Source organism: Trematomus bernacchii, unplaced genomic scaffold (assembly GCF_902827165.1).
Source record: "Trematomus bernacchii unplaced genomic scaffold, fTreBer1.1, whole genome shotgun sequence".
NCBI lineage: Eukaryota > Metazoa > Chordata > Actinopteri > Perciformes > Nototheniidae > Trematomus > Trematomus bernacchii.
In genome coordinates this window covers 1,278,143-1,304,109 of record NW_022987332.1, presented here as the reverse complement: position 1 = coordinate 1,304,109, position 25,967 = coordinate 1,278,143, and the positions used below count along the sequence as shown (strand labels likewise).

General features: G+C 42.5%; 1 protein-coding gene across 1 annotated transcript in view; it reads right to left on the bottom strand.

Moving 5' to 3' along the window:
• Nucleotides 1–1,576, bottom strand: part of LOC117480200 (transmembrane channel-like protein 3) — a 56,391-nt gene extending 54,815 nt beyond the window's left edge. The window contains exon 1 of the mRNA XM_034127423.1: nt 1,458–1,576. Coding sequence (XP_033983314.1) covers nt 1,458–1,576 — 119 coding nt within the window. The remainder of the gene's footprint in view (nt 1–1,457) is intronic.
• Between the last annotated feature and the right edge of the window lie 24,391 nt (nt 1,577–25,967).

Sequence of the window (25,967 nt, the reverse complement as noted above, 5' to 3'; positions counted from 1 at the left end):
TTGCTGATTGTTGTGTCTACCCGTGCCAGATGGTAGAAGTGAATCTGAATTTAATTTGATTTAGCTGACGCTTTTGGCAAAAGCAACTTACAATAAAAACCACAGTAAACCATAAAGATAAAAACTCAGAACATCAAGAAAAGAGCGGATGTATTCGCTCAAAATAAGCCAAACTATTGTAAGTGCTGTTGCTTTAGTTTCAAATGCTAAACTCTTTCAGTCATTTTAACCCTAATTATTCAACAGAATACTTATTCAAGACAAATATGCTTATCAAATGTCTTCAACAAGTCTGCGTTCTGCTCTCAAAAGAAGTTTGAGCGCGTCAGGCAGAATCAAAGCAACACGATGAGAGGACTGAATAAAGCCGCCCAACAGAACAACCTTCTGCCTGGAGATGGTGACTGAGAACTGTGTGCACGGCTGATCTGGTGATGAAGGTCTGAGTTTGCTGTTCAGTTCAAAAGTGTGTCCTCATGTCGCTCTTATTGAAGCTTATTTGTGTGCATCACAGAACTGATCGTATGAGTAACATTCCATAGTAAGATGTGATTTATTTAATGGGACCAATTATAGATATTTATTTAGTTGTCCATGTGTAAAGCTGGACAACATTTACATCAGATTAACTTCATAAAATGTAATCTGACTGCAGTGATTTGATGATTGGTGATTTGACATCTAATCCCTATTTTCAATATGTTCAAATTCAGATGCATAGAGGAGAATTGATGCAAAGATAGGGACGCTCCCCCGTCTGCTGAGAATCAGTAGAATGTGAGGATTGTATCTAACAATAGTCCTGATCAATACTTTAAACATTTCATAATGGCAATTCCAACTGGTAATGACTCAAAAGAAAGTTTGGGATTTAGAGACACAAAAAATGGTAAATGTTGTAATGCAGATAAATGAGACATTGTTTAAAAAACATCACCATTACAAACAGGATTTGATTAGGGTAAAACTAAATTCACAGCTGGTTGTGAACATTTCCTCATCCAAACAATGTCTACCATCACTGGAATACATTTGATCACATTATCACCACGTTATTGTCGGAGCTACACCAGATAAATTGTATCATAACAATAAAAAATGTATGCAATGATCACGCACAGTGTGTGTCTTAACCTTATATGCAGATTTTATATTATTTAATTGAAAAGTAATCAATAAACCTTACAACTGTTTATAGGCGCTTGTGATCCATTAGCTCAGACTGAATGCAGATAGAGGACCAACAGGTCAGAAGGTCCCTACATGGTAGTCAATGGTAACACAGTAAACTCTTTGAAGTAAAGAATGATAATTAGATTGAGTAAATGAGTAATTGTATAACCTACAGGAAGTCATTTAAGGCTCAGAGAGATGATAGTTATGAAGAGACAGATTGAGGCAGAGGAGACAGAGAGGAAGGCTTCTGATAACGTGATCTGGATGAAGTGAACACTCACCCCTGGTTGTCCTGGTAGGCAGAATAAATCCTCCTGGAGTTCTTCCTGATACTTTTGTGTCTCTTGGCTGCGGACAGAGACCTGGTGCTGCCCACCACTGACTCAGACACTGTGCTCATGCTGCTCAGTGTGTGTGTGTGTGGGTCCGTGTGTGAGCGGACACTACCTGCTGCTGAGGAGCCCCACACACTCCGCTACAGAAGAACAGAGTGAAACACACACACACACACACACTCATCAGTCCAATCACAGCCAAACCGAGTGCTTAAAGGGACAGCAGCAAACTGATACGGGGAGATACGATTCCATGAAAGCTCATTAGCATAAATCACATTAAAGCCTTTAAAAATATTCTTAAAATGAAGCTTGAGTAAGATATTCAGTTTGGTTAATACACAAGGGTTGATGTGCCATTGACAAGCATAAAGGATTGCATGCAACGGGATTACGATAGCAGCACAAACAAATAAAAGGTATCTGACTGTATCCTTACAGTTACATGAAGAAGATGTAATCAGATTACTTGTTCATTTTTTAGAAATAGGGATTACTAACAGGACTTCAATGTTACAATACATTTTAAATAGAGATTGATACATTACAAATACAGTCAAAGAGAGCATATTTCTCTTCAGTTTATTTTGTTGCTCATATTGGGTTACTGATTACATTACTTTACAAAAATATCCCATTACAATTATTGTAATGGGATATTTTTGTAAAGGAACCCTTCCAACCCTGCGTATGGATGAGCTGAGGTTCTCTTTATTTAGTTTGTTTATTCCATTAGAGGGGGCATAATAACAGATATTTAAGAAATAAGAGTTCGGTGTCCCTTCGAGGCACCGATATGTATTGAATTAATGTTCTGTGTCGGTACAAACATACTTGATTTTGTCCATCTTTGATGGAGTCATCAATGTGACCCGTCAGGGATTGGCCCACCAAGAGAAATCAGCGTTATTGTTGTCAGTGTATAGGCCATGGAGGTATACTGTAGACAAGAACGTGAAATGGTAGTAACATAAGAGCGTGTCAGAACATGCACCCCCCTACAGAGGTCCAGGTAGCACCAATGTTTGTGTAGTTCCTACTTTATCACTCTGCTGGTCCAGAACCAGGTCACTATATTGATTACTGCGGTAAATAGCGGGTTCAGTTCTTGGTCTGCAGCTTTGGTGGGATGCTGAATATATTAAATGAGAATGTATGTCTGCAACCATGTTGATTTCAGGTCAGTGAATACGTAATTATGTTACGTATAGATAGGGAGATATGTTTATAATTAATAAGCAAGATAAATAAACTCACGTGCCCAGGCCACCTACCTTGGGCCCGCTCTCTGAAATCAAATGCAAGGTCTGTTCTGCATGCTGTATTCTTATGAGATTTTCGGGGCGGTGTTAATAATACTCAATATGTGTCTAAAATCTATATGGTGCATCCTCTGGTGAGCAGGAATAGCGACATGATTTAAGCCCACTGGACCGAATGTGTTGACATGTTCCCCTGTAGCAAAGCGTGCAGAACCTCAGGAAGAGCCACTGTAACTTGTTCTCAGACATACTCGGGTTTCCCATACATTTTGTTTCAAATAAAACCTGATGAGTTCATTTATATGCTTTTATTCAAACATTATACGTCAGCTTGAGAGCCGTTTCTGCTACAGTAATGGTGTTCCTTATGTTCACTCGGCTTCCCTATGTTCAGCTCCTGAAGCTGAGGCAGGGGAGTCACAGAGCCAAATGGACGCCTGACAGATGTCTCTGCTTTAATTGTGTCTGTTTGACTCCACCCAGAGGAGTACTTCTGTCCAACGTGTCTCTGTCCACGGGGACCAGTCACAACCTGGATGTTCAACTCAGTCACAGGCGTTTAATGGTTCAGCAGAGACTTTAGACAGAAAGCTTGTTGGAGTTCAAAGTCTGTAGGAAGTAGGAATTGATGTCAGGCTCTTTCTTTTACTGCCAGTTAAGTCTGTTGGAATAATTGGCTCTGAAAATTGTGCCTACTCATTCTAACTTCTGTCACTCAGCCATCTCATGGAAAGATAACTTACTGCTAGTGTTTTCACAATACTCTCCAGAGTATCTCTACGGAGACTAAAGACTGGTTTGTCTCAGGTAATCAGAATCAGAATCAGAATACCTTTATTAGTCCAACAGAGGGGACATTTACGTTGTTACAGCAGAAAAAGAGCCACAGACAGCTTAATGTTACATATGTTACATAATGTTACATGCATTAAAAAGTACTAGGATATAATAACAAATAAAAAGTTACACAATTAACAAAATACACATCCTGAAACAGATCTTAGGATTTAGCAGCCAGGTATATATTGCACAGTTATTAACGGCATTTATATATATATTGCACATCTAGCACATATTGCACATAGTTGGTTGGTATTTAACAGCAAGGGGTGTTATAGTCTGTGTTGTTGTGTGTGTGTGTGTGTGTGTGGGGGGGGGGGGGGGGGTGTAATAACCCTAACCCTGGAGCCTCAGCAAAAACAGGAGGGTGATTTTGTTAATCGGAAGTTCTTTCACATGAATTGAAATACATTCGCATGAATTGTGTTTGGTTAGCATTTTGTCTGCCAGAAATCCCAAAAATTGCATTATTTGGCGCCAAAGTGTTGCTTCTGAGCAAATGTGGTTCACCTGCTGTCATATGAGCGCTAACATAACATAAGCTAGTGTTTCTGTCTCAACTCCACTTTGAAAGCACTTTTTATTATTATTTTACAGTCAGAAGATTTGCATTTGAAAACACCAACAGCAGTGACAAACTGAGATATAACATCTCACAAACAACCTCTGTCTGTTCTCCTTGCCTCAAGGAATGTCACATCTTTGTTTTGAACCTGTAGCTGAACATGTATTTATTCTCTCTCTACTGTGAGACAGAAACTCCCTCTGGAGGGAACACAGGGATTTTAGCCTCTGCAGACCATTTACATGCACACAAACCTATATAACAAACTACAGGAGAGGGGAAACTCCAAAAAGCATAAATTGGCCTCCTTTAACCCTGACATGAGTTTCCTTTCTCTTTAAAGGTCCCATGTCATGCTTTTCCGGTTATTACCCGTCCCCTTGTGTGTTATGAAGGTTTTTATGCATGTAAACGGTCTGCAGAGTCACAAACCCTCAAAGTACACCTTGTAGTGAGTAAAACTCTAACACAGAAAATACCTCCCCAAAACTCCTCGTTGGAGATACGTCATTGTCCATTTGATTCTTCCATTTCGTTCCGGGGACGGCATGATGTCAAGCGGTACCCGGAACTAAATGGACCAATCCGTGGAGCCGTTACGTTAAGCCCCCGCTGATTGGTCCAAATTGACCAATCCACGGACTTCCTCACACACACATCTGTGTGCAGGGAGCAGGCAGCTCAGCTGATTTCTCCTCCCTGGCTGCAGGCTGATAACAGACAGTTGGGATCGCGGCGAAATTCTCTCTGCAGACCCATTCTCTCTGCAGACCCATTCTCACAGCGTTTATCAACCTTTTTCTTACTCAATATCAAGCCACACTTATTGTTTTTACTTCGGCTGTGAGTTTGTGTGTGCTCAGGATGAGTTTGGCTGTGTTTGGCTGTGTATCGCTAAACAAGGAAACAACACCTCCACGGAGCTCAGCGCGATTCACAACGTCCCGACCAATCAGAGCACACTGTGCTCACAGGGAGGGTGGGGGCTGGAGCTATTGGAGCTCCAACGAGCCGTTAAAGGCAGAGAGTGAAATTCAGTGAATACACGTAGTTTACAGAGATGCTGTATGAGAAACCAATGTGAGTTTGGAAAATTGCACAAATCTATTCTAGTAGACCTCAACAATGGAATTATGATCAGTGGAAATGGCCATGACATGGGCCCTTTAAGTCAATGTGTTTTCTGAATGTATTTTCAGTGAGATGCCTACAAATAAGGTCAGTGGTTTAAATCTTGATCTACAATATAAAATATGTCATCACATTTAAAGATCTCCTATCATGCTATGTTTAGGCATCTATTATGGGTATCAGATATATAAAAAACTATAAAAAACATATCTATGATGTGTTTTGCTCAAAATACCAAACAGATCACCCATTGAAGCCATGCCCCGTTTTGGGCCCTTAGCTTTAAAAAAAAAAAAAGAGGGGGTAGGAGCTTATGCCTGCTCAGAATTCTACCGAGAGATTCTCAGCTAAATGCTGCTGTGATGAAACGCCATATCATGTTCCAAACCACATCAAGGATTATTTCTGAAACAGTATGGAGCTGAAATGCTTATTTTCTTGCAGGTTTACCACAAGGTGAGTTCCTTTCTTTATTTCCTGCTTCTTTCACACATACTCTCTCCAGTACAGGTTAGCTCTGAGTGTTAGCGCTGCTTGCTAATGTAAACCAAGACCATATTACTTCCAAAATGTTGCACATTGTTTCTGATAGGGCCGTGGGTGTGAAGCCAGCCCACATTTTAGATATTACATCATATCGGACGCAACTGAGGAAAAGAGAGAGGGTTTTGTTTTCTGACAGTTTGTGAGTTCCCTGACACACCGGGGACACTTATTTATGTATAAAAGACGTCAAAAAGTGCACTTAGGACATCTTTAATAGGATTTAGCCTTTAGCTTAGTGTCGAGCTATTTACAGTTATTTTAGCGTGTCACTTCTGGAAATTGCAATAATGCTTTAAAATGAAGATTATGATATCTACATGTCACTTGTGAATCAGACTTTGCAAAGGGGGGCAAAGCTGCTTCAATGAAGCTCGACTCATGTTGCTTTTGCGCTCACAAGCCATTCTTTGCAAATCTTCTCCTTAGTGTTTCAACAAGCAAGTTTCTGTAAATGTTTATCAACTTTACATAAGCTGTGTAGAATTTCTAAAGGAGTCAGGATCATGCCGATGCTGCTGCTTCATTTCTCCCAACTTTATGACTCAGTTTGGCTCTGCTTGATAGCGTCTCAGAGTTATAGTCCTGGCACACACATGTAATCTGAGCCTCTCAGGACAGGAGGACCATCCAGAGACACTGAAATGTCTGACCTTGCTGAGAAGAGCATGTCCAACCAATCCCACTCTGCTGTCAGCTGTAAATCACATTAACAGTGGGTGTTATTGTACTAGTGTCATGCTCTGCTCCCCTTCGATTTATATGACACAGTGATCTAATGTGTTTCTATTCTTTGTTTTCTGCAGATCTAGAGATTATCAGCCATTACAGGTATAAATGGATTATTAAGCACCTTTACTGTAAATCACACAGCTGCATGTCAACACAGCCTGTCCTCAGTCCCTCTGAGAGGAGCACAATCATTTCAAAGTGCATTTTCCTGTGAAAGTGATATGAGGCACGCTCTGCTCACAGTGCTGCTTCAGGCTGTTCTAAAATAGAATGCAACAATTATTTTGACATGTGGAAATCAGATTGTATCTGCTGCTAATCTTTTTCCCTTTTTCTTCATTCTTTGTTTCACATATAATAAAATGTTTTTATGTATTAAATATACCAGTTTATTTCATAACAGCAGTGGCCGATATTGAGAAATCATACCAATTGCTGGAAAAGGCTGGTATGAACTATAGCACAGAGGCACTAATCATGGCAGCACCAGAACAGGCATTCAGCACCAGATCCATAGAGGCTTGGGTCTTCAATACCAGGTGCAGGCTGGGACAGGAAAAGGCCATGGATTTGTAAAGACATGGACAACAGACTCAGCAGCACAACTTGTGGAGAAAAAGGCTTTAGTGGGAAAAAGGGTCTTTACAGTCAGAAAATAAGACCAGTCTGGACAGGCAACCAAAAGAGACAAGGAGTAGGCAAAAGGCATGGTCAGGAAAACCAGGAACACTAAACATTTGGGAAAACTGCTGGAACATCTGACACTGACGTACAAAGACCAACTGACAACGTTTAGTCATTGGCACACAGACTAAATACGCCAAGAGAGAGGATAAGGAGAAACCAGTTACACTAATGAGGATCAGGAGGATGATTACAGAGGTGAGGAACACTCAAGGACAGGAAGTGGTGACACTGAAATGAGAGTAGAGGTGAGTAAGTATGAAATACAAATAGGAAATAGAAAATGACCAACAGAAGCTAAATGACAGAGGAGCTCACAGAGAGGCAGTGAGAGGGACAGTCAATCTGCACGTAGGAATTTCAATCAGCAGAGAAAGAACATTTATTGAATATATGTGTAAAAGATGATGACAAAGGTGAATCATATTTGGCATTTAATCCCTATAATTATCATTTTGATGATACAGCACAATCTCTGACAAAGATGTTGAACTTGTAATCATTAGTCCTAGAGAAATAATAAAAATAACCTGAAACCAGATGCATTAAAAATAAAGCTTCACTGTGGAAACAAATGTTAATATTCATTAGATTGACACTAATGCAGTTGCATTATTTATGTTTAAGATCAACAGGCTGCATTTAAGGCTGAGACCTGAATCTTAATGAAGCCCACCGTGGGTATGAGTGGTGACACTTTATGGCCATGCTGTAAAAAAGGCATCTGTGAAAACACATCTGGTATTAAAAACAAATATCAATAAAATGTACCAGTGAGCATTGTTAGGTGTGCTTAATATTTAGCAGGGCAAATGAAAGAATGAGGCATTGAAACAGTACAGTACTGCCTCCTGTTGGTGATAACAGGCAGCATCTCCTCAGTGAAGATTCAACATGAGAACATGGTGCAGCTCTATGGCGTCCCCTAGTGGATCCCTGGTGATCACTTTAACAGTAGATAAACTGCACCGCTGCCCAAAGAAGACATTATTTAGACAAATGGCTCATAGAGAATCACTGTAGGTGTATGCATTTCATGGGATGATTCTAAAATGACTTCAAGGATAGTTTTGCTCCTCAAAGCACCACAGAGCAGCCTCCGTTCATATTTAAAAACTCTATTAAATACAGCTGTACAGAATTACCAGGTCTGGTTATATGACCATGCACATGTGTTTTAGAGTTTAACTACATCCACTAAATCACATATTAAAGAAAAAATAACATAAATATAAATGATCTTGTTGAAAGTCAAATCAACAGCTCTTCATTTTAGATCAGTTTTGTACCAACTGAATATCTACAGTATGAAGCAATGTGTTTATACCAAAGAGTTTCCGTAGCTGCCTGAAAAAAGTGTATTTCCATGCCAGCAATGGCTTAGTTTGATCATTCCATCATCACAGAAATGATGCAGTATCATAATATTACACTTGTTTGTGTTCTTCCTATTCTTCTGTAAAGGAAAGGGAACCATGACTTCCAAAACACTTTCAGGGGGAAATCTCTTTAGTTTTGCTTTTCTCTGGTGGCAGTAAACTGAACACTGCTGGTAAACAAGTTTTGCACTTATAAGTTGTATAAACGTAGCCGGCCAATCAGGGCGAGCCTACCTGAATGCGCGCGCAGGCACACAGTATATAAGGCGGCTACACCTCCTGACTGTCATCCTTTTCTCTTCAGCGAGCGAGCAACACCTGACAGAGAAAAGTTAAACGTTTGAAAGAAGAAGAAAGAAGTTATCGTACCTTCATGGAGTCGCCACTTCTAGAGACCCGGCCTGTCCTTCGTGCCCTGGCTTAATAGTGGGCGCCGATCCCCACCACCTCTGCTTCGAGTGTTTGGGGGACCAGGATATGGCCGAGGCGGTGTCATTCACGTTCGCCATTCACGTTCGCCATTCCAGCGGGGCAGATGGCTCCGTTTGCCGGGGAGGAGGATGACGAGGACTTCTCGTTGTCGGGCACTTCCGGGTCCGGCGTCCATGGAAGTCCACCGCTCAGGGTGCAGGGCCGCACGGACACAGCGTGTCCCGGCGTGCCCCCCCTTGATGAGAGCCTGGCAGCTCATCTGCTCCCACAGGCAGCAGGCTGGGCGGAGAACCTCTGCTCCGCTGGACATTATGGCCGGCGTGTTGTTGTCAGAAAACACACCTCGCCTAGTGTAATAGCTCCGATTAATGCATTTTACCGTCTGTGTGAAGACGGCATTATGACGGAGCACGCGGCCCCACGAGAGCGTGTCACGGTGCGTTCAAGGACCTCAGTAGAAAATCGGCCCTTTCTGTGTCAGCCCCCCATGGGCCAAACTTCCTTTTATGCGGCGGAGTGGGCCACCAGAGAGTACGACAGGCTGATCAGGAGCCCGACGCGAAGCGGAGGGATCTAGATCTGCCTGAAGGTGTTCTTTTCCCCATAATGACCAAGTCGCTGCACATTATCCCGCTTATTACATGGCCACATTCTCAACAAAGTAATGATATGACTCCCACTATTAATTGAAATGCTTTTATGGATTTAGAAAATGATTTTATTGATTTAAAAAATAGTTGTATGTATTGATTTAAATTGACATGCATCCGCTAAGGAAAATAGTCCGTTGCTACCGTTTGAAAAACGTAGCAACGGCAGGAAGGCGGAGCTTTTTGATTACAGATTTGAAAACATCGTTGCTTGCTTTAAAAGTAGCACAATTCATTATGTCAAACCTTGGAAAGTATCTAGATATCCCTGCCCTAATGCCAAAGTAACTGACAACTGAATATGTGTCGCCGTTTGATGTCTATGTCTGGACCGCTGCATAAAAAGGAGGGTTTCTGCACGTTACTCCTCCGCTGTTTTCTTGTCGCTCTTGTCTTGTCAGTTAGAAACTGTATACAGTTCAATCGACCGGACTTCTTTCTGCAGATTTGAGCGTCCTTAACAACGGTCATAAATCCTTGACAGCGGTCTGTCTGTTCTGGATTAACAACGTGTCACGTGTTCTGAATTGACCAATCAGAATCGAGTATTCAACTAAACCATGTAATAAATGTCAGTAAACTTCCAAGTTATGTGCCACAGCATTCCACTATAGTACTTCAAATCTTTATTCTTCCCCTTATTTCAGCCAATACTTTGGCACTCCATAACTTCAGCTTATTTTCAGCTACAGAAACCATTCAAATATCAAACTATTCAGCCTGTTCAGGAATCGATGGGAAACCTTCAACTTTTTAAAATATTTTATACTTTTTGAAATATTCAGCTTTTTAAACTCTTTTTTTTAACATTGAAGTCAATGGGAGATGCCTTCAAATCCTCTTTTCCTACACTTTGCGCCAAATGTTTCTCCTTCCACATAATTTGAGCTAGACACTTCATTCCAACTTTCAAATGATCACAAGACCTTCAGCTATTCAAAATTGATTTTTATTTTTGATATCTTTTACACTTTTTGAGATATTTAACTTAGTTTGGAGCTTGGTAGAGAGGCCTTTTTCAGATGTTAACATTATGGCGCATTTCCACCACACGGTCGGCCTCGGCCTCGCTCGGTATGGCTAGGCCGCGTTGGGCCTCGTTAGGGCCGGCTCACTTCATGCTGCGCTTCCATTACAGTTTAGGAACTGGGGTAGTAACTATAGTAACGCAGTGTAGGCGGAGCCGTGACGTCATCTTCAATGAGAACCCCAGAAAAACAACACAGCCGTTAGCTGTTAGCACTCAGAGCTCACAGCTCCTCATATCTGTTCAGAAACTAGACAAAAGTTAAACAAGTACAAACCACAGACTGTCTGTGTCATGGTGAATACAGTCGCTGCTTTATTTATGTCTGTATAGGCCGTTGTTGTGAGTGTGGACGGACGGAACATATACAACTTTAGCTTAGCCAATCTCCATTTAGAAAACACGCATTTTAAAAGGTTTTTCGCCTGCCGTCTGTCTGCAGACTTGTCAAAGCATTAATTCATGGTTTTTACTAACCGGTATCAGTATGTTGTTACTTCGGCATCATTTTGAAACGTGTATTACAATTAAATCACGGTCAAATATGTTCATCTTGTTGTTGTTGTAGCCCCCTTGCCAGCGATTCTCTCTCTAGTTTAGCAAACTCAGCCCGACTCAGCCCTGTTTGTTGGCCCCGATAGAACCACGATTTTGTCGGGCCAGAAAAGAGGTGAAAAAGTACCCCTGGGCCGGAACTAGGCCTAGTCGAAACGCAACCAAAAACGGGCCCGGCGCCATGGTGGAAATTCGGCATTAGTGTGGATGGAGCAGCTCGTTAAGTCTAGAGTGCTTTGATCTCAAAACAGAGTGCAGCAGTGCTTCAAATTCTCCCCACATTTTTTTTAAACTTGCCATAATTCCCAAATCCTACAATCCTCAGACATATTTTTTCATGAAAAACGTAGGAAAACCTCACCTAGGTTGGAAAATAAAAAAAAATTAAGAAGAAATATTAAACAAAATGCCTCTTGAGGGCATGAAGAGACAAAAAGTCCACCTAGCTCCCAATTGATTCCCATGTTAAATCTTTCCGGAACTTTCTTCAGAACAGAGAGAAGTACACTTTAGACAAACCGCTCCCATCTCCACATTTTACACACAAAACCAAAAAAAACAACATATATCAGTTCATTGGGGTTCCCTGATGCTCACGGTCTGGTCATTTTTTGATAGGAGCCATAGTTTTTGAACAGGTGGCAAAATTGTCAGATATAATCCTCAATGCATTCTTAATGGGACTCAGTGCTGCAGTTGGTAAATCGTCATAAGTCGTCACCATGGTAACCTTTCATCTCTGGGTTTACACACACAGGTGTTTGTAAACATTAATTCACTACTACTTACATTTAATATCTTTATTTAACTCCTTCAGCCTAATTTCAGCTGCAGGAACCATTCAAATATCAAACTATTCAGCCTTTTCATGATGGGGAAACTTTCAACTTTTTCAAAATATGTTATACTTTTTAAAACATTCAGCTTTTTAAAGTCTTTTTTTTAACATTTTTTTATTTTTATTTAGCCTTTATTTATACAGGTGTAAAATCTCATTGAGACACAAGGTCTCATTTGCAAGAGAGACCTGTCAGTGGTAACACTACCACACAAAGTTACAGACAGACAGGACACTAAACACAGAGGCAACACTAAAATACAACACCGTAAAAAAGTAGTCATTGAAATCCATATAAAGTAGTCAGATATCGCAGGTGCAAACACCCACAGATGATTTCTCCAGCTTTTTTAAAATTAGTTTAAAATCCGTGATGGGTATCAAACTGGTCAGCTTAAGTTCCTGCTGAAGTGTGTTCCAGGTCAAGGGGGCAGAGTATGATATGGCTTTTTTCCCAAGCACCGTGCGAACTGAGGGGACGGACAGAGTGATGTAATTTTGAGATCGTAGGCTATAGCTGTACTGTTTGTGTGATATGTAAGTGGATATGTAGAGGGGCAGCAGTGGAACATGGCAACATGGAAGTCATTGCAATGCATTTGAGCTGTAACAATTCACACACGCACGCACGCACGCACGCACGCACGCACGCACGCACGCACGCACGCACGCACGCACGCACACACACACACACACACACACACACACACACACACACACACACACACACACACACACACACACACACACACACTCTCTCTCTCTCTCTCACAGACAGACAGACAGACACACACTCTCTCTCACACACACACACACACTCTCCCTCTCTCTCACAGACACATCAAGAGAAGAGAGAGAGGGCGATCAAGAGAAGAGAGAGAGGGTGATAGAAGAGTGATAGGGCGATCAAGAGGAGAGAGAGAGGGCGATCAAGAGAAGAGAGAGAGAGGGCGATCAAGAGAAGAGAGAAAGGGTGATCAAGAGGAGAGAGAGAGGGCGATCAAGAGGAGAGAGAGAGGGTGATCAAGAGGAGAGAGAGAGGGCGATCAAGAGGAGAGAGAGAGGGCGATCAAGAGGAGAGAGAGAGGGCGATCAAGAGAAGAGAGAGGGTGATAGAAGAGTGAGAGGGTGATCAAGAGAAGAGAGAGAGGGCGATCAAGAGAAGAGAGAGAGGGCGATCAAGAGGAGAGAGAGAGGGCGATCAAGAGAAGAGAGAGAGGGCGATCAAGAGAAGAGAGAGGGCGATCAAGAGAAGAGAGAGAGGGTGATAGAAGAGTGAGAGGGTGATCAAGAGAAGAGAGAGAGGGCGATCAAGAGGAGAGAGAGAGGGCGATCAAGAGAAGAGAGAGGGCAATCAAGAGAAGAGAGAGAGGGCGAGCAAGAGAAGAGAGAGAGGGCGATCAAGAGAAGAGAGAGGGCGAGTAAGAGAAGAGAGAGAGAAGGCGATCAAGAGAAGAGAGAGAGAAGAGAGAGAGGGCGATAGAAGATTGAGAGGGTGATCAAGAGAAGAGAGAGGGCGATCAAGAGAAGAGAGAGAGTAATGTAACCTCCTAATGTAATGTATAACTCCTATGAAAATGTTCAAAAAGTGCTCAAACTTCACATGTGTGCTAACAGTTCAGCCGTGAAGACATCTACGGGACAGTTTTGAGATTTCTTCAAATGCTGTTGCCATGGCAACACAATGCTCACCATGAAACACGGTTTTCTCATAACTTCAGTGAAAATGCTCGAAATGGCCCAAAACTTCACAGGTTTGGTAACGATGCAGCCATCAACACATCTAAGCGTATTATGGGGTGTCATCAAATGCCGTTGCCATGGCGACAGATAATTCACCATCAAGTTAGTTCAAAAGTTTGTAGTTCAAATATTCTGCTGCTTTCCCAAGCCTTTTTACTTTCTTTTCTCATCTTAATACAAATTCATTCACTACTACTTACATCTGATATTTAACTCCTTCAGCCTATTTTCAGCTGCAGAAACCATTCAACTATTACATTATTCAGCTATTTCAGGACATCAAGGCTATACATCTTTTTTTAAACCTTTTCTTTTAAATATTAAGCTTTTTCTGCATTGTTGTAGCTAAAAGCAACTACCATTCAGCTAATAACATATTCAGCTTTTTCTGCATTTTCAGCTAAATTCAGCCACAAATGTTCACAGTTTACAGCATTCGCACGCATTTTCTGCAGGAAATGCATTTTCTAGTTAGCTCTAAGCATCAACCTAGCACTGAAATATATGGATGTTATGTGACAGCATTTCTGAGAAAAAGTCAGCTGAAATGGTGGCATAGTTGCCACTGCTTTACGTGTCGACAGCATGTTTGAACGTATTTGCAGCAGTAAATGTGGCTGTTTGGCCACTGACGTTGCCATAACAACACCTGAATTTAAATGTGCAACCTCTTTTTGTGACAGATTTTTGCATGAAATTATAATTCTTCTGAATGATATTCCTATTGACAGCTAGTTTCTATGTGAACATTATGAGATGGATAGCCAGAGAGAATAAATGAAAAACAGTTATGAAATACTATATGACAGTAAAACAAGAATACAGTTTGAAAGGGGAGTGATTTGTAAAATATCCATAAAGAAAAATCTGTTTACAGTTCTGTTTCATATGGGTGTTGAGCGATGTATCCATAGATCTCTTAATGTTGCTCTCAAAGTGCACCAGATTGATGCTTTTAACTTCAATATTTAAAAAAAAATATTCCCGGGGAAGCATGCCCCGGACCCCCCTAGAGGAGGTGACGACCCCTCTATAGGAGGTGAGGACCCCCCTAGAGGAGGTGAGGACCCCCCTAGAGGAGGTGACGACCCCTCTATAGGAGGTGAGGACCCCCCTAGAGGAGGTTAGGTCCACGGTGTTTACATGCTTATTTATGCAATATGTGTGCTTATGCTAACATCCTAAGACAAAAGTTGTCTCCCTACAGGCAGATCACGCAGACTGCGGCGCACCTACAGTGTAAGCGCGCCACAGTTTTGCTTCTGCGAGACTCCACTTGCACCCCCAATTACTATTGCAATAAGGAAGACATAACACAAGTCTTTCTTTTTATATGCTCTTAAAAAAATAGGCTACCAGCCTACAAGCTAACAGTCTGTGAAACGTAAAGAGCATTTCAAGAGAAAAATTGTAATAACGGAACAAGTGGGCCATATCAATGTGATGTGACACTGGCAAAATAAACAAATACTTTACAAATAAATAGCCTGTATAAAACTAACTGTATAAACCTTAGCTATTAGCTTCACCTTAGCATGTGTTCTTTGCAGGTGTTTGTTGAGGTTTAACGTGGTGTTTACAGCAGTGGATAACAGCTTCTGGCCTGGACACAGTTTGCCCCTCACCGTCACATTCCTGTCTATTCTTCGGACGAACTCAAAATAATGGGCATACCTCCACCCAGTGGCGTCGCCTGGCCTAGGCATCCGGGGCTTTAGCCCCGAATGTTTTTTCTGTAGCCCCGGACAATTCTCCCTCAATAATATAATACATTAACCGTGCTTTACGTGAACCTCATCATGACACAAGAGAGGACGGCAGCACTGTAATTTCCCGTGTTCAGTGAATGCAACAGAGGCATGACACCAGACCAATCAGAGAGTTGCATGGAAATAAACGTGTGTCATTCAAGCTCGGCTCTGTGTGTGTGTGGCAATAGCGCATTTGAGAGAGAGAGAGAGGGGGAGAGAGGGAGAGAGGGGGAGGGGGAGACCGGTGTCAGTATGGACCGTGTTGTTAGCATCTGGTTAGCTAGCTGCACTAACGGACATAAGGAGCTGTTTGTTCCACAATAAGCTGGAGGAGAGTCCTCTCCTCTCAGACTGAGAGACTCAGGTGAGCTAAAGGACTCTCTGAGTGTTTAGATAGTTAACTTTAGTCTAAGTTATCTCAGTGGGTCTCAAACGGTTTGGTCACAAATTATTCAAAAGATTATTTCCGCGGCACACCTTCATATGATCATTATAGTTATTAAAAAAAAGAGAATAAAGGAAAAACAGTTATGAAATACTATATGGCAGTAAAACAAGAATATAGTTTAAAAGGGGAATGATTTGTAAAATATCCATAAAGAAAAAGTACATCTGTTTACAGTTCTGCTTCATATGGGTGTTGAGAGAGGTATCCATAGATCTCTTCATTTTGCTCTCAAAGTGCACCAGATTGATGCATTTAACTTCAATATTTAAAAAAAAAATCTTCCCGGGGGAGCATCCCCCCGGACCCCCCTCGAGGAGGTGAGCCCCCCACTCATAAAAAATACCACTTTACCCCTGCCTATATGCCGTGAGCTGATTATCGAGCCTTCATTGTAACAGTCGCGGGTGTACTGTGTGTGTGCGTGTGGGGAGTGTTGCAGTAAAAAATGCCACTGTAGTGCCGCCGCCACTGTGGGCTAAGCCCCGAATGTTTTCAGGTCCAGGCGACGCCCCTGCCTCCACCCCTGGAAAGTTATCGCTGACTCAGCCATGTTTATGCAGCACTGCACGTGGAGATGTGGGCGTGCAAGTCGCGCAGATTACGTACATATAAACCTGCGGCGGAAACCCCTCTTGTCTGTCAGTGTGATTATGACTGATTTTATAAAAGTAACGAAGTAACGCGTGTCGGGGCAATGTTAGTAACTGTAGTGTGATTACTGAATTATAAAAGTAACGCGTTACACTACTCCGTTACCGACAAAAGTAATATTATTACAGTAATATTACAGTTACTTTATAACGCGTTACACCCACCTATCCCCACGCACGTTCAGCAAATGTGTGGCCACAGCGCTTCAGCCGCTTCGAGACCATGGCATGAGGGTTTTCTTTTACGACCTCATAGTCATGACCAGGTCCAGGGAAGTGTTTGATTGATTGATTGAAAAGTTTATTAACAGCTTGTATATTGGGTACAGTACAGTACAGCTCAAAACATACAATTGTTAAGGGGATGCAGACCAGAGAAAGACTTTCGTCTTGTTTACATCAGGGTCCCCCATTTCCAATTCATCATATCATTTAAGACATATAAGACATATTTGACATACAGATGGCTTATTTACAATTTACATACAGGTGGTTTTTTACATACAGATGGCTTATTTACAATTTTCATTTTAGATTTCGTTCTAATACATCCTAACCGGACATTTAAGACATACCAAGTCTACAGATATACAGTTAGTAACAGAGTCTAAAATGCGAGTATATACATAGATGGGGGGGGGAAGCTGTCCATTGTACGACAGGTTGAGATTTGTACCATTACCGGGGCCAGTTTTGCAATGCTTTCCCCCGAAGGTGCTCTTTAAGAGAGGTTTTGAAGGTAAGTATAGTTTTACTTTCCTTTACAGTTGTGGGAAGAGCGTTCCACCTTGATGTGGCATAATTGCGAAACGTGTATTCCCCTTTTTTTGTGCCAAATCTGGGTTTTACATGATTTGTGGAGCTCCCTCTGGTGTTATGATCATGGTATTCCTTGACCTTTGGGAAGAATTTGGGTGTGGAAGTGTGAAAATTTGGAAGTGTTGGGTTTAGAATTCCAGAAAAGACAGACAACTTCTAAGTTTAACTATTTATTGTAAAGAGAGCAAAAGATATATATTACTTGGCCAAGGACTCATCACGTCTTTGGGAATCACAGGCAGCAAAGCTGTAATCTGTAACCACCAAATCCGTCAAGAGCCTTGAACCTCGTGCGACAATACATTTTATTACACAGGGCGTTGCCCGTACATTTATGATTGGTCAAAACTAGCTGAAGAGATACCGCGGTTTAGACTTGGTTCTCTTTGGTTGGTGCACAGACTCAGATAGAGTCTCTTGGCAACACGATTCTCCAATCAGCATTCGGCCGGCCTGTGGAAGTCCCTCCCTACTCTGGCACCATCATACGTAATTTGTTTTCTCTAACGTTTCTTCAGATATAGCGGGAAACCATAATGTTGCTTCCTAGCTTTGCGGGGGAGCGCGGCTCCCATACAGAGTCAAGGCCGGTGCGATGTGCTGTTCTGACTACCTCTTTCTGTTCTCTCAGTCTCTGCACTCGACCTTGCTACTTTCAATATTGCAAGCTAAACACTTTCTCATGTAACTTTTCCCTTTGTTCCTGTCCTCCCCATCAAAACTTGGGGGGGGGTGATTGAGTCTATTTATTCCAAAGTCACAGCCACATAAATGAGCACAATAAGCTTATAATGTAATAATAAGAATCAGTCTTTCTAATGTTATATAAAAATAGACTCCACAGAAGGGGCAAACACAGCCCAATTGGTCCAAGTGTGGATTGCGGTCAATTGGAAGAAGAGCAGTCCCATACCTCACCAGCAGGTGGAGTATCTGGGGATTTTGCTCGATGCAGGCAGACTACGTGCCACCCTGTCAGAGAGCAGACAGGCATCCCTGCTTCAGGCAGTTTGCAGACTGCTGGGGCAACACAGGACTGGAGAGGGGGGGGGGGGGGGGGGGCTGTGGGTCAGTAGGTATCTGACCCCCCCCTGGACATAATGCACTTATGTTTTCCCATGCTCCTTAGGGACCCGGGAAGCATGGTGCGCAGTAGGATGGAGGATTCTCTCCGCTGCCTTCCCCACTACGGTCCATGCACACTCTACGCGAGGTAAGCGTGTGTGAGTGTGGGGGACACGGTACACTTACGTTCTCCCCATGCTCCTTAGGGACCTGGGAAACGTAGTGCGCAGTGTATAGCAGAGGTGGGGACTCGAGTCACATGACTTGACTCGAGTCAGACTCGAGTCGCATATTTTTTGACTTGAGACTTGCTTGACTAACATTGATAAAAGACTTGACTTGACTTTGACTTGGTATTCATGACTTGAGACTTGACTTAAGCTTGAGACAGATGACTTGAAAGGACTTGTCTGTTTAAAATTAAATATTTGCGTTTGTTTTTGTAGTGAGATATTACGTTTAGTTTTTTCGATAAACGTGATTGGGTGATTATAGCGCCATGCGCGCAAACCTGGCAACCCACTAGACGGCAGGAGCGTCAGTTAACATGGCAGCGGCTAGCGTTACTCCAAAAATAGTGAAGTTTGGATTCAAGGATTATGTTGTCGATGACGCTAATAAGAAGAGAACAGCGGTATGCAGGGTCTGCAGCATAAAGATCAGTGACACGACCACCACAACATCCAACTTCATTCGTCACTACAAAAAACCCCACAGAGAAAGGTGCGTGAATGTGTTGTGTTAGCTAGAAAGCTAACGTTAAGTTTAAGCTACGTTAGACTTGGTTTCAAATCGATTAAGCATTGCAAAGAGAAGACAAAACGGTAAATGAACACTAGAACCGCCAAGGGATTCATTTGTGCTAACCCTGATACTGACGGGCCGTCAGGAGAGGGAGAGAGAGAGGAAAAGAGATGCCTCGTTTATTTCCCCTGTGTTATTATCAGAAGTTACTGTAAACTTTTGAATAATGTAGTTCATCTACTTTTAGTAGTTTGTTTAAATGTTTTAATTATGTTGTTTTTGTTTGTAGAAGTGCATCATTATTTGATTTATTGTAAAATGAATCTGAACTTTTTGATCTGTTATGATGATAAACTGAAGCAATTTCTAAATTAACCCAATTAAGTGAGTTTTAAATCGTCCTACTTAGTTTATAAGGAAATTATGAAGAGGAACAAATTAAATGATTTGAAAATGATATCTATGTAGGTGCTGACGCTGTTGGCGGTTCTAGTGTTAACAGACATTTAAATTAAATATGTGTAAATGCCATATATGATTTTCTTACCTGGAATTCTGCCTTTTTGAACAGACTTTTTGACTGAGTCCTAGCTATATTGTCTGCAGTTCTAGGGTTAATATTAATCTGATATGATTGTCATCGGTCTAAATTAGATTTCAAATGATTAACTGTGTATGTAATGAAGATCATAGTGTGGGTTCAATCCATTTTCATAACCACTGTCTTTTAACTGATTTAAATGCGGAAACTGGGCTTATTCATCAGAATTTTGTATGACTTGACTTGACTTGCTTGACCTGAGCAATGACTTGACTTGACTTGCTTGACTCTCACCACAGTGACTTGGGACTTGCTTCATACTTGTAGGTCAAGACTTGAGACTTGCTCATGACTTGCACATGTAGGACTTACTCCCACCTCTGGTGTATAGTCACTTGCGCTGGCACCTGCAGGGTGGAGCTATGGGCTTATTCAGACCAATTAGGCTCTACCCAGCCAGGTAAGCTGCGGCCCGGACTTCTCCACGGTCACAACCGGATGATAGGAAGTTGGGGTGCTGTGGCTGTTAACCAAAGGCCAGTCAGGGGCAGTGTGGCGGATCGATGTCGTAGGATGACAGGGCGTTTATCCATCGGGGCTCCACCCACTGTACCCATAGAGTCCAGTAGAGGGTGGAGCCTGTGTGAGATAGAACGGAGGGTTACGTATTGTAACCGTAGTTCTATAAGCACAGGTGGAGCCCTCGACCTAGGGGCCCTGTCTTTCCTATGCCGCTCGCTGAAGAGGGTGTAGGACAGGGACCATCAACTGGCGGCCACATCCGGCCCGCCAGACATTCTCATCCGGCCCGCACGACGGGGGTGACTGTGGCGTTGGCGGAGTGGTTAGTGCGTTCGCCCCCCACTCATTTTTTTTTTTACAACGTCTCGTGAGTAATGTGCAGTACCGGAGTCCAACAGAGAGGCAGCAGCTACGGGACAGTAGACTGCGTACTGCGTAGCCTTCCCTGCCTTGAAGAAGAAGTGATCCTTCGTTGTGAAGAGTCTGCTTCATGCGCTCCGCAGCAGTAGCCCCGCTGCGTCAGAGTCCAACAGAGATACACTGCGCAGTACCAGGTACTGCGGAGTGTATTCTGGGCTAAATATAAAAATCGCTGGCCCGCGAAAGTGTCTATTGGATACATTTTGGCCCTTGGACAGATGTAGTTGGTGATCCCTGGTGTAGGATGACAGTCAGGAGGCGTAGCCGCCTTATATACTGTGCCTGCGCGCGCATTCAGGTAGGCTCGCCCTGATTGGCCGGCTACGTTTATACAACTTCAGTGTGTGAACGCTCGCGTATCTTTGATGAGAGTAGTACCCATAGAGTCCAGTAGAGGGCTGTGCTTATAGAACTAGGGTTACAATACGTAACCCCCCGTTTTATGTTGTATTCCCATTCATTCTCTACAGACATTCTTTCAACATACAAAGCATTTGGACTTCTGTCAAATGCATTTGCAGTTGAAGTCAGTGTAAGAAAAGCTTTGAATAACTTTAGCTCTTTTGTCAATAATTAGTAAAGAACATTGTAACTTATGTTTAAACATATGACTAACAAAGAGAGACTGACTTGATTTGTGTTGATGTGTTATTCTACCCCTCATAGGTTTGATTTATGAACAGCTGGAGACATCAGCATTGAGATGCTCCTCATGCAGTCTGCATGTTCAAACAGACTGCATTAACTGCAGCCAACCCACTGTGAATACATGAAAGACAGTTGATGGAGTCAGAGGCGATGCCAGTGAACTCTCTGTGAACTCTGTCTCATCTTTTTACAGCGTTCTCAAGAACTATCAGAACCCTGAGAACGGGAGAACTAGAAGTAGAAACACTAGAAACACAGAAAATATAACTCGAGAAGTACAACTGAATAAAGAGAATAAATAAATAAAATTAATTAAAATGCATAGTTGAGGAAATATTCTTTTCAAGAGAGAACAGACGGAGGGAAAAAAGCGATGTCTGCCATAAGCTTATTAATGAACACCCATAATTCTTCCAGAAAAATAGACTGATACCTCATTCACACCAACTGTGTTTACCGGGTTTTCCTGTTCACACCGCAGCGGAGCAGCCTCTTAGCTCCGGAATCCGGTTCGTTTAAAAAAAATTGTCCGGCTAGAGCAAAAGCACTGCATACGTCACGCTTACGTCGAAGCGGGGGCAGGGGCAGGGGCAGGGGCAGGGGCGGGATCAACTCCTGAACAACAACAAAAAGCCCGCGTTTTATCCAGTTTGTACACAACGATGGAGAAACTTAACAAGCAGCAGTGGTCCACTGAAGAGACCAGCTACCTACTGGGAATCTGGTCTTCCGAAGAGGTACAGAGGAAGCTGGAGCACAATCGGCCATTGTTGTTGTTGTCGGTGTGAGCTGTGAGGAGTTTCCGCGCAGTTTGGCTTTATGAAGCAGGCACGCAAACGGTTACGTCATGACGCAAACGATGACGCAATGACGCAGCACCAGTCGGACTCTGGGCGGTGTGAAAAGAGCCGGAGCTAAACCGAAGAACCGGTTCTGAACCTGAAAAGCTCTAGCACGGGCCAACAAACAGGGCTGAGTCGGGCTGAGTTTGCTAGAGAGAGAATCGCTGGCAAGGGGACTACAACTACAACAAGATGAACATATTTGACCGTGATTTAATTGTAATACACGTTTCAAAATGATGCCGAAGTAACAACATACTGATACCGGTTAGTAAAAACCATGAATTAATGCTTTGACAAGTCTGCAGACAGACGGCAGGCGAAAAACCTTTTAAAATGCGCGTTGTCTAAATGGAGATCGGCTAAGCTAACGCAGTATATGCTCCGACCGTCCACACTCTCAACAACGGCCTATACAGACATAAATAAACCAGCGACTGTATTCACCATGACACAGACAGTCTGTGGTGTGTACTTGTTTAACTTTTGTCTAGTTTCTGAACAGATACGAGGAGCTGTGAGCTCTGAGTGCTAACAGCTAACGGCTGTTTTTCTGGGGTGCTCATTGAAGATGACGTCACGGCTCCGCCTACACTGACTGCGTTACTATAGATCAGGGGTAGCGAACACGGTGCCCGCGGGCACTTGGTTGCCCGCAGGGGCAACGTGAGTCGCCCGCGGGGCATGTTCTAAAAATAGCAAATCCAAAATGTATAAAATACACAAAACAAAAAAGGAAATGTAATTAAAAGAATCTACCCTATGCATAAACGAAACCTAAATCATAGCGAACTCTATCTACTTTCTACAACTCTATATCTATCTAACACCCCTCCTCCCCCCACCCCCACAATGAATATCGACCAATCACGTTCTTGCTTGATTTGCGGGACCAGCGTTGCAGTCTGGAAGAAAAGGCACCTCCCCACTGATTTCCTCCTGGCAGAATCTGCACAACACATCAGCCCATTGAACAGCCTATCATGCCAGCCTATACAACACATGGGGGGCAGAGTTTTACTCTGCGTGTTGCAACTTGCATATATATGTATTGCACTTGACGCACACACGCATGGCGTAATTTCCACCTGGGACAGGGGGGAAATGTCCCCCGCTCTTTTCGAAATCCCGTTTGTGTCCCCCCCACTTTAAACATATGTTTTTTTTTTTTTTTTAACGCAAGCCGTCGATCGCCACGGAGGAGCACACAGCCTCTGTGAGCGAGCGAGACAGAGAGAGAGAGAGCGAGAGCTAGGGAGGGAGGGAGAGGGGGAGAGAGAGGGGGAGAGAGAGAGAGCTAGAGAGAGAGAGAGCTAGGGAGAGAGAGAGCTAGGGAGAGCATACCTTTATCTATTTAATATAGATAAAGTAAGAAATCATTCCAATGTGTACTATAGGACAGTAAAAAAAAACAGTTTGAAAGGGGAGTGATTAGTAAAATAAGCATACATAAAAAGAAAGAATGCTAACTAGGTAACATAAGATAAGAATAAACAAGTTTAAATGATTTGTTATTGGTTGTGATCATATTCTAAAGATGTTTGGATTATTGAAAAGTATACAGCTCCCTTTCATCTGAGTGTTGAGAGCTGTTTCCATCAATTCATGTTGTGCTCAAAGTGCACCAGATTGATGCATTTCACTTCAACATTTAAAAATAATCTTCACGGGGGTGCATGCCCCCTGACCCCCTAGAGGAGGTGAGGACCCCCCTAGAGGAGGTGAGGACCACCCCCAAATAAAGCAGGTTAAAATAATTAAATTGCATACATGTTCTTTTAGTAAACACTGCAAACGGGTCCCACAGACCCAAACAGCACACAAAGGTTAAAGGTCAGCATATAATAATGTTAAAATGTGCTAAATATATACACTGCAAAAAAGAAAGAAAAAGAGGAGTAAAAGTAGCCCCCGACTTGTTTTATTTTTTAAAAGTAGCCCTCACCCTAAAAAAGGTTGGTGACCCCTGCTATAGATACTACCCCAGTTCCTAAACTGTAATGGAAGCGCAGCATGAAAGTGAGCTGGGCCTAACAAGGCCTAACAAAACCGTACTAAGTCGAGCGAGGCCTGCGGTGGAAATGCGCCATTAGTGCCACGCAAAACTTACAATTATGGCCTTTTCTTTCAATTTACGGATTTCCCCAAAAATTCATATTCAAATATGAATAACTATTCAACAAAATTATCTACATGAACAATTATCTAATATATATAGAATCTATAGGTAGTCTGCTGTCTGGATATTAACTTTCAAGTCTCTACGTGCTTTACATCACCACATAAGCCTATACATATACTGCCCATTCACTTTACATGCATTCAAAAATTTAAAGAAATATTCATAATAATTCAACACAATCAACACACATCTTCTGTATACTCTATTGATGGTAGTCAATGAACAACTGTGGCGATGTTCAACTCTGTATGGCAATTTTTACACATGTTGTGCTAAATTCAACTTTTCCCTAGAAATTACACATTTAGAACCTTACACATCCATATTTCCCCAAAATATTTAAATATGAATTTCTCTTCAACAAAATTACTTACATGCCCAATTCTCAATATATCTAATCTAAAGGTGGTTTAATATCTGGACATTAATTTCCAAGTCTCTACTAGTGATATGTCGGTCGCGACGGGAGCTGGCTCGCGCCCGCGAACGAGCCATTTCTTTTTTCTTTTTTGTTAAGTAATACAAGACAGAATTATATGATGATCTCCGCACTACGGGTTCTCCGTGCATGATGCATGCAGTGACATGTATTATCCAAGGATTAGAGACTGTTGGATGCTGCTGTTTTGAGCATTGCAATATATTTATTTTCATTATGTTAAGATCCGGCTCCCTTCAAAGAGCCATAATTCCCATCACTAGTCTCTACGTGCTTTATACATACGCCTATACATATACTGACCATTCACTTTACACACTTTCAAAAAATTAACAGAAATATTCATAATAATTCAACACAATAATCCAGGGTTAGGGTTAGGCTAACCCTGATCAATTTGCTGCCCTAGGCAAGATTTTAGCTGGTTTAATTGATGCTGCAGTGCTGGGCTGTGCTGAGGGGGAGAAGGTGTCTGCAGGTGGCCCAAAAATATTTCAAAAGTGCATCTGAAGAGAAAAGAGAAGTATCTGAACCATCAAGAGATGCATTATATTTGCTGGACCTAAGACATATCACAGAATCACAAAAGAATTCGAATAAAAATTGCGGTCACAGAAGTGCGCGCAGTGATGAGCGGGCCCTCGCGTCCGTGTGCCTGTCGGGGAGGGCGGCCGGTCGTCCCGGCGTCAAGCAGACATGCGCGAGTCCTCCGAAATGAGCCGTTTGTCATTTCTAGAAATTTCGCGTCCCAGACTCCCAGGTCCTCCGGCAGCGACCCGGAAACGGATGTCCGCGCGCCGTCTCGAAGGAAAACTATTTCTGTAAAGGCTCGTCGAGGATCGATTATCGAGGAGGCTGTCTGGAGGAGCCGTAACCGAGGATACACTGATTTAGAGGAGAGAGGAGAGAGGAGTCTCTCTGGAGGAGCTATAACCGAGGTTACACTAATGGAGAGGAGAGAGGAGAGAGGAGTCTCTCTGGAGGAGCTATAACCGAGGTTACAC